A 12,373-nucleotide genomic window follows, 5' to 3' on the forward strand; every position below is an offset into this window, starting at 1 on the left:
GGTCATTCAATACACATTTGTTTTTCTCAATTCACAAATTGGTTTAGAGTCTAGAACACCAGCTTAAGAGTCTAGAACACCAGCTTAGAGTCTAGAACACCAGCTTAAGAGTCTAGAACACCAGCTTAGAGTCTACAACACCAGTTTAGAGTCTAGAACACAAGCTTAGAGTCTAGAACACCAGTTTAGAGTCTAGAACACAATCTTAGAGTCTAGAACACCAGCTTAAGAGTCTAGAACACGCCTGACGGGTGTGAAGTACAAACACGAGGTCACATCAGACAAACGACCAATCAAACCCGATGAAGGTCCGTCTGAACAAACGACAGTGGATGGGTGTTGGGTTACAGGCTAATAGCTCTTCTGGCTCTCAACGGGAGCACAGGTCTGTCTTCTTTCAGCTGTCGTCGCCGTCTCTCTCTGACTCCCAGTGATTCTCTGCAAAATGACGAGAGGAAGAGGAAAATCGGAGGAGTATGACTATAAAAACATGAAGGAAACTCTAGACCGGATGGTCTCTTCTATGGAAGAGTTAAAGAGTGTCTTCGATAACCCTAACCCTAACCTTTGCTAGAGGAAGAAATGACGAAAATGCAGAAAGACATATGAAAAAGACCAAAGAATTGTTGTCTGAGAACAGGGACAACAAAGAATGGATGAAATGGAACAAAACTTTTGTATGAATGATGTGATCATCACTGGCATCAACATCAAGCCGAGGAATTACACACATGCTGTGTCCAGAGGAGAGGGAACTGAACACAGCGCCTGCATCGAGACTGCGTAGCAACAAGTGAGTTCTCAACTGAGGGATCTGGAGATAACTATAGATCAGACCAGATTGAGACATGTTACCCATTACCACCTGGAGGGAGACCACCTGCCAAAAATGACCAAAAATAAAAACTTCCAACACAGCAGAGGAAAGCCATCTCTGTACAGTCTGAAGAAATGAAAGATCTGATACAGAGAACTGCTGAGCAAGATAGTTTGGAGTTGAAAATCAATCACTTTGTGGATTATACCCCGTCTGACCCAAAAGGAATTATTGACCCTGATAACAATTTTTACAATAACACAATGAGCAAGATCAGGTGTCACGCCCAGCAGCAATACAACAACAAATTTAACCTGGATGGTGAACTTTCACTTATTAATTTCAACAGGAGTCTATACACCAATTTTGGATGAATAAGGGATTACATAAATCAGTTTGAAAATCCATTTCAAATCATTGCTGTGGATTAATGAAAACAAAGATATGGATACCCAGTGGGGTATAAACTGGTAACTTAGTGGGCTATTAACCTGTAACATAGTGGGGTATTAACCTGTAACATCGTAGGATATTAACTGATATTAATGATTTCTTCAAATATTAATCCGAGCAGAAGCGATGGGTTCAAGTTTGTTGTGCTGGTCGAGTGTCGTTTGTTCAGTCGTGACGTCTCCAGTGGGTCCATGCACACTAGCGGTTTATTTACATCCTGTGCTTAATGACCCCCCCTCACCCCCACCCCCACATGTCTCACACAAAGGATCATTAATATTGATCAAATGCATTCTGCAGCTTTCAAATGCAAGTCATTCAAATGCAAGTCAACATGAGAAACATCTGTGGCTGGTTCTGAACATTCTGATCGGTTTCTTCATCCTATCTGTCCACCGTCTTTAGCCAGCAGAACAGTTCCCATCATTAGGGGTCAAAAGTTCCCATCGTTAGGGGTCAGCAGTTCTGACAATTAGGGGTTTAACAGTTCCAACAATTAGGGTTTCAAAAGGTCCAACCATTAGGGGTCAACATTGCCAATCACTAGGGGTCAACAGTTCTGATGATTAGGGGTCAACAGTTCCCATCAGTAGGGGTCAACAGTTCCCATCAGTAGGGGTCAATAGTTCTGATGATTAGGGGTCAGCAGTTCTGATGATTAGGGGTCAACAGTTCCCATCAGTAGGGGTCAGCAGTTCCCATCAGTAGGGGTCAACAGTTCCCATCAGTAGGGGTCAATAGTTCTGATGATTAGGGGTCAACAGTTCCCATCACTAGGGGTCAACAGTTCTGATGATTAGGGGTCAACAGTTCCCATCACTAGGGGTCAACAGTTCTGATGATTAGGGGTCAACAGTTCTGATGATTAGGAGTCAACAGTTCAATGACATTTATGCGTGACTTCAGTCTAGCTGAGAACAAAGTGGACAAACAGGAAGCAGAATGTTTCTCTGGGTGCTCCTGGGAAGAACGGGTCAGGCACCACGCCATGGTTCTGTTCTCTGGATCCATTCTGGACAGCACTGGAACCGGTCCAGAGCGGGTCTAGAACAGGTCCAGAGGCGCCTCGTCCTCGCCCTCCTGCTCAGAGACGTCCCCCAAACACACGACTACATCTACAAAGTGCAGCAACGTTCTTCATGGTTCCCCAGGTTCTGGTGAAGCAGGGGGGTAGAAGGGAGGGGCCTGAACAGCTGGAACACAGAGGAGAACATGTGAGAACACAAGGGACCCGTGTACATTCACACACGTGACACGCGTGTGCGTGGCCCCACCTCTGCGTGTCAGAGCGCTCTGGTCTCCGCTTCGATCTTCCTCTCGCCGTGGAGCCCGTCTGGTTCCGGGGGGGCCACCGTCTGCCTCACGGCAATCTCGGGCCCCCCCCCATAAATCCCCAGCAGGTAAGTCCACGTCTCCTCCGAGATCTGGCCATAGTCGGCACCTTCGGAGAGAAAGGGTTAAAACCTGGAGCTGCCCCTCAAGTCCCGGCGAAGCCTCTCAGAGTTTACCCTGCTTGAGCTGGATGTGCCCCCCCTTCATGACGCAGATCCGGCTGTTGTCCACCGGCCCCGGGGGCTCTGAGGACAGGAGACAGGAGGTCAACGCGCGCCGACCCTGATGAGGTCAGGGGTTAAAGGTCATGGGTTACGGTAGGTGGGTCAGGGGTTAGGGGTTAAAGGTCAGCGGTTAGAGTGGGGGGGTGAGAGTAGGGGGGTCGGGGGTCATACCGTTGTCTTTGCCCTTCACAAACCCCTCCCACTCCCTGAACCACTGCATGCTGATACACAGGATGACGGGCGGGGCCTCTTCAGCCTGGAACTCCTTGTTCAGCTGGAGGTGAGACGAAACGTGTCAGTGACACACACACACACACACACACACACACACAGTAACACACACACAGTAACACACACACAGTAACACACACACAGACACACACACACACACACACACACACACACACACACACAGACACACACACACACACAGTAACACACACACAGTAACACACAGTAACACACAGACACACACATACACACACACACAGTAACACACACACAGTAACACACACACAGTAACACACACACAGACACACACACACACACACAGTAACACACACACAGTAACACACACACAGTAACACACAGTAACACACAGACACACACATACACACACACACAGTAACACACACACACACACACACACACACACACAGTAACACACACACAGACACACACACACACACACACACACACAGTAACACACACACAGACACACACAGTAACACACACAGACACACACAGTAACACACACACAGACACACACAGTAACACACACAGACACACACAGTAACACACACACACACAGGTTTACCTTGATGAACGTGTCTATCTCTGTCTTCCTGCGTTTAGCCAGTGCCTCTATCTCCACCTGGCAGATGGCGCACACGTATAGGTGGTTCACCGCCGGCCCCCCCCCAAAGCTGAGGACAGAACCGTTCCTTGAAACGTTTACCGACCAGCTAAGCATCACACACACACACACACACACACACACGCTCCTACCTGACCTACAGGAAGGAAGCAGCAGGTTGACCACTGAACTGTGAGCTCAACCAGGAAGTGTTTCTAACGTTAACTTTAAAGACCTTCAAACACTTCAGAGAGTTTAACAGCAGGTAGCTGGTGAACACCTGATGGTAGGGTCTGTAGGTCCAGTGGGGTTTGGCAGGGTCTGTAGGTCTGGTAGGGTCCAGTAGGGTCAGATGAAGGGCGGCTGGAGGTCAGACTCACCTGCTGTACAGGTACTCCCACACGTTCTGGGGAACCATCACCACCAGGTCGTCTACGTAGGAGTACTTAGTGGGGGGGATCCCTGTGTGGACAGGAAACGGTTCAGTTCATTCTGCTCAGGGGTCACCTGTCACCAGGGGTCACCAGAGGTCACCAAAGGGAACGGTTCCATCGTGTTTCTAACTACATTCAGACCAGGAAGCGATTGTGTCACCGTGGAGACGATGAAGCCACCAGACGTGGTCGTAACGTGCTCGCTACGGTCAGTGAGTACTGTGTGTGTGTGTGTGTGGGGGGGGGTTGTTGCTCAGCTGAGTTTATGTGTCACTGCTGTTTGTTTACTTATTTGTTTGTTTTATGCACTAAAATCAAGTGGAAGCCACGTGGGGGTAGGTCGGGGGGGGTTGAAGCCCATCGTCTGATGTAAACAACCGGTCCAGATGCTCCTCTGGGTAAACCACACCCACTCCTGCACGCGTCTGGTTTCTATCAGAAACTCTATCACAAACATGTGATGAGGTTGTCCTCCTGCAGACCTGCTGACCCCTGCAGGATGAATGCCCCCCCGCTGACCTCCGTGCTGGCACAGGAAGCTGTGGTTGCTGATGGGGCCCGGCTCGGCGAAGGTGTTGAACTTGTTGAGCCACTCCCTGGAGACGAAGAAGCTGAGCAGGCTGGGCTCCTTCAGGCCGGCCAGCGCCACCACCTTCTGCCGCTCCCGCACTGCCTCCTCGCTGCTCTTCCTGGGGAGGGAGCACCGCGGTCAGACCCTCTGAGTGACCCCCAGGGGGGGGGGGGTGCTCACCGGTAGAACAGCACGTAGGCCTCAGCGTTCTGCACCACGGTCTCGTGCACCTCGGTGACGTACTGGTCGTCGAACTCGTACCACTGGCCGTTGATGACGTTCTGGCAGTAGGCGATGTAGTGTCCACCTGCAGGGAGAGCGCTGTCAGGACAGGAAGTCCACGCGACCGGCAGGAAGCCAGGGCGCCGTACTTCCTGCAGTGCCGTGGTGGCAGATGACCGACAGCAGGTCGTAGGTGCTGACTTGGGACGGACTCTCCTTGGCCAGGAAGTGCTGCAGGTCCAGCCCCTCCAAGGGGAAGGACACGTGGCTGCTGACCTTGAAAGAGTACATGACCTCGTGCCGGAAGCGCTTCAGGTGCACGCACAGGATCTGCAGCGGAACAGATGTGAGCCCCGCCCACCAGCAGCGGCCGATCTGCAGGAGAGCCAATCAGAGACCTACCTCAGGAAGTCGCAGGACTTTGCAGTATTTGACGCCGTTCCTCAGCCTGAAACCCAGATGGAGAGTTTAGTGGCGGGGCTGGTGTTCAGGTCACCCCCAACCCCATACTCACTTCTTACACCTCTCACAGCTGTACATGTTGTCCCCTGGGGAGAAGCACAGGTACAGGTGAGCCCCACTCACACCGGGGGACAGCAGCACACCTGCTCCCGCTCACCTTTCAGCTCGTCTGCAGCAAAGAAGGCGGCGAGGCAATCCTCCAGGGTCACCACCGGCCCCCAGAACCAGCTGGGGATGCAGGAGACCACGAACCTGAGCAGACAGGACCACGTCAGGAAGACCGATGCCTGTAGACTGACGTCTACAGACCGACGTCTACAGACCCACATCTACGGACCGACGTCTACAGACTAACAGGACCACGTCGGGAAGACCGACACCTGCAGACCGACGTCTACAGACTAATAGGACCACGTAAGGAAAACCGAGATCTGCAGACCGACGTCTGAAGACCAATGTCTACAGACCAACGTCTACAGACCTACGTCTACAGACCGACAGGACCACGTCAGCAAGATCAACGCCTACGGACCGACGTCTACAGACCGAAAGGACCATGTCAGGAAGACCGACAGGACCATGTTAGGAAGACCGATGCCTACAGACCTACGCCTACAGACCAACGCCTACAGACCGGCATCTACAGACCGACGTCTACAATCCGACACCTGCAGACAGACTTCTACAGACTAACAGGACCACGTCAGGAAGACCGACGCTTACAGACCGACGTCTACAGACTGATGTCTACAGATCGATGTCTACAGACCGACGTCTACAGACTGACGCCTACAGACTAACAGGACCCCCTCAGGAAGACCGACGTCTACAGACTAATGGGACCACGTCAGGAAGACTGACGCCTGAAGACCGACATCTACAGACCAATGTCTACAGACCAACATCTAATGACCTACGTCTACAGACCGACAGGACCACGTCATGAAGACCGACGTCTACAGACCGACGTTTACAAATCGACATATACAGACGGGTGTGAACACCCCCCCGAGGTGGGGGGGGGTCACGTGACGACACCCTGCAGCACTGGGTGAGGTTCCTGTTCCTTTGGATCATACTCTACAGCCATCAATCCACAACACACACACAGTAACACACAAACACACACGCAGTAACACACACGCAGTAACACACACACACATTAACACACACACACACACACACACACAGACACACACACAGTAACACCACACACATTAACACACACACACACACACACACACACACAGACACACACACAGTAACACACACACAGTAACACACACAGTAACACACACACAGTAACACACACAGTAACACACACACAGTAACACACACAGTAACACACACACACACACACACACACACACACACACACAATCACACAGTAACACACACAGTAACACACACACAGTAACACACACAGTAACACACACACACACACACACACACACACACTTCACAGCCCACAGGGGAAGACAATCTGGTTAGTGTTCCAGCAGGAATGCAGTACCCCCCCCCCCCAGTGGGTGTGGACAGACACCAGCTGGATCGGTTCTGTGTGTTTGGATCTGGTGCTGATGTGGAGGAAACGGTTCTGCTGCCTCTGGTCTGATCCCACACACTGATGTGAACGCAGCCGCTGGCTTCCGGATGGTTCTACCGGGTTCTAGAGGTCCTAACGGGTTCCACTGTATGGTTCTACCGGGTTCTAGAGGTCCTAACGGGTTCCACTGGATGGTTCTACCGGGTTCTAGAGGTCCTAACGGGTTCCACTGGATGGTTCTACCGGGTTCTAGAGGTCCTAACGGGTTCCACTGGATGGTTCTACCGGGTTCTAGAGGTCCTAACGGGTTCCACTGGATGGTTCTACCGGGTTCTAGAGGTCCGAACGGGTTCTACTGGATGGTTCTACCGGGTTCTAGAGGTCCGAACGGGTTCTACTGGATGGTTCTACTGGGTCCTGGCGGTCCTGACGAGTCACTGACCGGCGGATGGAGTCCATGATGAAGGAGATCCAGCCCTGGGAGCTGTAGGCGTCGGGACACCCCCCCGGTTTCACCGGCAGGTTCTGGTGGAGGGACGAGTGCAGCTTCGCCAGGTCCTCTTTACCAGGGATGGGGAGGGACAGGTCCTGGAAGGTCTCCACCGTGGAGGACACCTGTGCCACCGTGAGACACAGGGACACACGGGGACCATGAGACACAGTGAGACACAGTGAGACACAGGGACACAGTGAGACACAGGTACACAGTGAGACACAGGTACACAGTGAGACACAGTGAGACACAGGGACACAGTGAGACACAGTGAGACACAGTGAGACACAGGGACACACAGGGACCATGAGACACAGTGAGACACAGTGAGACACAGGGACACAGTGAGACACAGGTACACAGTGAGACACAGGTACACAGTGAGACACAGTGAGACACAGGGACACAGTGAGACACAGTGAGACACAGTGAGACACAGGGACACACAGGGACCATGAGACACAGTGAGACACAGTGAGACACAGGGACACAGTGAGACACAGGTACACAGTGAGACACAGGTACACAGTGAGACACAGTGAGACACAGGGACACAGTGAGACACAGTGAGACACAGTGAGACACAGGGACACACAGGGACCATGAGACACAGTGAGACACAGGGACACAGTGAGACACAGTGAGACACAGGTACACAGTGAGACACAGGTACACAGTGAGACACAGTGAGACACAGTGACACAGTGAGACACAGGGACACACAGGGACCATGAGACACAGTGAGACACAGTGAGACACAGGGACACAGTGAGACACAGGTACACAGTGAGACACAGTGAGACACAGTGAGACACAGTGAGACACAGGGACACAGTGAGACACAGTGAGACACAGTGAGACACAGGGACACAGTGAGACACAGTGATACACAGGGACACAGGGAGACACAGTGAGACACAGTGAGACACAGGGGCAGTGAGACACAGGGACACAGTGAGACACAGTGACACAGTGAGACACAGTGAGACACAGTGAGACACAGTGAGACACAGTGAGACACAGTGAGACACAGTGAGACACAGTGACAGTGAGACACAGTGAGACACAGTGAGACACAGTGAGACACAGTGAGACACAGGGACAGTGAGACACAGTGAGACACAGTGAGACACAGTGAGACACAGTGAGACACAGGGACAGTGAGACACAGGGGCAGTGAGACACAGGGACACAGTGAGACACAGTGAGACACAGGGACAGTGAGACACAGGGGCAGTGAGACACAGGAGAGCCTTCACACACACTGCCCCTGGACTACATCTAATAACACAGCCCCCCCCACCACTGCTGCCCCCCGCCTGCAGCTGAACGTCTGACCCCTGGACAGGAAGTGGTTTTTAAATTCAAACAAAGAATTTCACAACTGAAAGAAAACCAAGAAGCAAAGAAAGAAAGCAAACAGCAGGAGGGGGTTGGCTGTGTTCTGGCGTGGGGAGGGACAGAGCCCCCCCTGGGGGCTGCAGGGTGAAGCTCACCCGGTCGCAGGTCAGACACTGGACCAGACTGAGGATGGAGCCGTCGAAGATGTCAGAGATCACGCTGCGGTACTGAGGCTGCTTCCTGCGGCGGGGGCCGGGCCCTGGCGGGGCTGCAGGGGCCACAGAGAGGGGGGGGTTACAGGGGGGGGGTCAGAGGACGAACGGAGAACAGACACGTTAGAACCACGCTGTGGGGGTGCAGCCTTACCTTTCTTGAAGGAGTAGGCGGGGCCGGCGGAGCGGAGTGGGCTGGACCGGGGCGGGGCCGACGACAGTTTGGGCTGCGTCTCCTTAAGGGTCCTGAGGGGGCTGCAGGGCGTGGCCTGGGGGGGGTCCATGGACGCTTCGTTGTCTGGCTCTGGAGACACGGATGTGTTTGAGGCCAGCACTGTGGGCCAGTAGGGGGCCCCCTACCAGACCCCCTACTGGCCCCCTACCGGACTCCCTATCAGACCCCTAGCTGCCCCCCCACCGCCCCCTACCGGACCCCCTACTTGCCCCCCTATTGACCCCGTACTGCCCCCTACCTGCAGAGCTGTGGCTAGGCCCCGCCCCAGCGTTACTCGTCTGGTTGTTCTGCTGGCTGTGGGGCTCAGCCTCTGGGGGGGGTACGGGTTCTGCGCCCCCCCCATCTGGGCCCTCGGCAGCAGCCGTGTCCACGTCGGCGTCTTCGTCTATTTCCTGGGATCCCCCCCGGAGGGGGGAGTCCGACACCCGGCGCTCCTTCATCCTCTCCTTCTCTGAGATGGCCCCCCCCGCCGGGAACCCCCCCCCGTCGCCCTCGTCCTGCAGGAGCAGCTCGCCGTCCAACGCCCCGCCCGCCTCCCCCCGGTCGCTGCTGGAGCCGGAGTCGCAGGACAGGAAGTCGTCCTCGGAGGGGGAGCGGTCCCCGTCCCTGAGGGGGGGGTCACCGTCAGGCTCCAGGCTGAACTCCAGGAGGGGGAGGGGCTCCTTCAGCTCCTCGTGCAGCTGGTCCATTAGACAGCGCAGGAACTCCTGAGTGTCCTGGGGGGGGTACATGGGTCAGAACACATGGGTCAGGACATGGCCGATGAGGTCACACCCCCTGGGGTCACACCCCCTGGGGTCACACCCCCTGGGGTCACCTGCTGCCCCCTACCTGCTGGGCGTAGCCCCGGAACATGGGGTTGACCAGCTTGATGCCGTGGGACAGACTGGTGGGGACCACGTAGCTGGGCCTGGGGGGGGCCACAGGAGCGTTAGTGTGTAGCCTGTTAGCGTGTACCCTGTTAGTGTGAAGCGTGTTAGCATGTAGCCTGTTAGCATGTATCGTGTTAGCGTGTATCGTGTTAGCGTGTATCGTGTATCGTGTTAGCGTGTATCGTGTTAGAGTGTATCGTGTTAGAGTGTATCGTGTTAGCGTGTATCGTGTTAGCGTGTATCGTGTTAGCGTGTATCGTGTTAGCGTGTATCGTGTTAGCGTGTATCGTGTTAGCGTGTATCGTGTTAGCGTGTGTCGTGTTAGCGTGTGTCGTGTTAGCGTGTGTCGTGTTAGCGTGTATCGTGTTAGCGTGTATCGTGTTAGCGTGTATCGTGTTAGCGTGCACCTCTTCTTGTGCCACAGCTCTGACAGCAGCTTCTGGAAGCTCCTGCAGAGCGCCGGCTTCTTGTCGGTCCGAACCAAACCGCTGCAGTCCAGGAAGAACTGTGTGAGGGGGGGGCTGGGAAGACAGGAGCAGCGTTAGACAGGAGCCCCGCCCCTCTGGGGGGGCAGTGGGGGGCTCACCAGTTGGACAGCGCCTGCAGCGCGGCGTTCATGTAGCAGGAGTTGCCCACGTTCTTCATCCCCGTCAGGCCTGTGAGGAGAAGCGGCGTTAGAGCCCAGCACCCGCCCCAGTGCATTGTGGGTCGTCAGCGTACCTCTGGGCTTCAGCTCGTCCTCCTCCGACTCGGAGCCATCCTCCTCGGCCACGGCGATGGGAACGGCTCTCAGGGGGGGGCCCGCTGGCGGGGGGTCGGCCTCCTGGAAACAGATGGGCGGGGTCATAACTGAGGGTGCGCAGGGATGACCCAGCCCCCACCTTAGGGGGGCCTCGCCTCACCTGCTCGCTGGCTTTGTGGGGACAGGGGGCGGGGGGCTGCTGGTCCAGGAACACCTCCCGCTCACACACGTAGCACCAGATCCTGAAGGTGGTCAGGTTCAGCGTCAGGTGGTGCAGCTGGGTCTGGGGACAGGGGGGGGCCATCAGGGGGGGGGACACCAGAGGGCAGTATCAGGTGGGGGGGGTCCTTACCTGTGCGTGCTGGGTGCTGTGGTCGGAGTGGGACTCCCCACAGCCGACGTACAGACAGTCACCCTGCAGGGACAAGGATCACACCTGAGCGTCTCTTCACACCTGGATCAACCCCCCCACACAGATCCAGGACCTTCTGGGTTCTGCTGACACCTGAGGACACACCTACCTGCAGACACGCCCACAGGTTGGGGCCCCCGGCCCCACAGGACTGGCAGCTTCCCTGCAGCAGAGGAGACAAGAGGTGAACCGGGTCACGGGACCGGGTCACGGGACCGGGTCACGGGACCGGAGGACGCCCACCTCGGCCTTCTGCAGCAGCTCGTCCTTGGTGACCCCCCCGATGGAGTCCCGGTGCGGACACGGCTCCGGTTCCATGGCTACCCCCCCCCCCCGTTCAGCGGCGGAGAACGTGACTGTGGACGGATGGCGGCGGAGCGAACCGGGTCATGTCACACGGACCGGGCCGGGAGGGGGTCACGTTCAGCCCGTGACGTCACACGGACCTCCATACGGACCGGGCCTCGGGGAAAGAGTCGTGTTTACCGGCGGCTTTCCGCTCCAAACACCAACAACCGAACCGAGCGGCGAGAAGCCCCCGTCCCCGAACACCCCCCCGTCCCCGAACACCCCCCCGTCCCCGAACACCCCCCCGTCCCCGAACACCCCCCCGTCCCCGAACACCCCCCCGTCCCCGAACACCCCCCCGTCCCCGAACACCCCCCCGTCCCCGAACACCCCCCCGTCCCCGAACACCCCCCCCTTCCACAACACCTCTGCGGCGGCGGGAGGAGGAGCCAACCGGGTCCGTTAACGACACCGGACCGGTTCCAACGACGCTTTCACCGGGCTGGTTCCGGTAACGGACCTGAGCGCAGTGACAGGACAGACGGTAACTCAAGTTTCCGTGTCGCTAGCTTGGCGGATATGACGTAATAGTCCGGCGCTGAAATGTGTCCCCAGAAAACCAGAAGGGATCGATCCGTCCGCCCGCAGTGAACGAGGTTATTTCATTACTACTACTACTAACAGTAGTACACTAATACTGCTATTAATACTGCTACTAATACTACTAATACTGCCACTAATACTAGTAATACTGCTATTAATACTGCCACTAATACTAGTAATACTGCTATTAATACTGCTACTAATACTGCTACTATTACTACCAATGCTGCTACTAATACTAGTATTACTATAAATACT

The 12,373-nt window shown here is 55.2% G+C and overlaps 1 protein-coding gene across 2 annotated transcripts; it reads right to left on the reverse strand.

The window, feature by feature from the left end:
- Positions 1-604: 604 nt before the first annotated feature.
- Positions 605-11,776, reverse strand: usp20 (ubiquitin specific peptidase 20). 2 transcript variants are annotated; one of them, XM_068334175.1, is made up of 24 exons: positions 11,468-11,776; positions 11,334-11,387; positions 11,165-11,227; positions 10,973-11,095; positions 10,791-10,893; positions 10,657-10,726; positions 10,478-10,591; positions 10,030-10,108; positions 9,437-9,914; positions 9,118-9,267; positions 8,907-9,019; positions 7,360-7,532; positions 5,529-5,623; positions 5,424-5,457; positions 5,312-5,357; positions 5,059-5,239; positions 4,868-4,994; positions 4,636-4,805; positions 4,063-4,144; positions 3,644-3,752; positions 2,998-3,100; positions 2,779-2,847; positions 2,545-2,711; positions 605-2,463 (listed from the first exon to the last, which is right to left on the reverse strand). In XM_068334175.1, exons 1-23 carry the CDS (start codon positions 11,540-11,542, stop codon positions 2,554-2,556), a joined length of 2,769 nt encoding a protein of 922 aa, XP_068190276.1. In that variant the 5' UTR covers positions 11,543-11,776; the 3' UTR covers positions 605-2,463; positions 2,545-2,553. The 2 variants fall into 2 exon arrangements, with proteins under 2 accessions (XP_068190276.1, XP_068190275.1); XM_068334174.1 differs by having other exon boundaries at positions 2,779-2,884.
- Positions 11,777-12,373: the final 597 nt, after the last annotated feature.

Source organism: Antennarius striatus, chromosome 15, assembly GCF_040054535.1.
Source record: "Antennarius striatus isolate MH-2024 chromosome 15, ASM4005453v1, whole genome shotgun sequence".
Lineage (NCBI taxonomy): Eukaryota > Metazoa > Chordata > Actinopteri > Lophiiformes > Antennariidae > Antennarius > Antennarius striatus.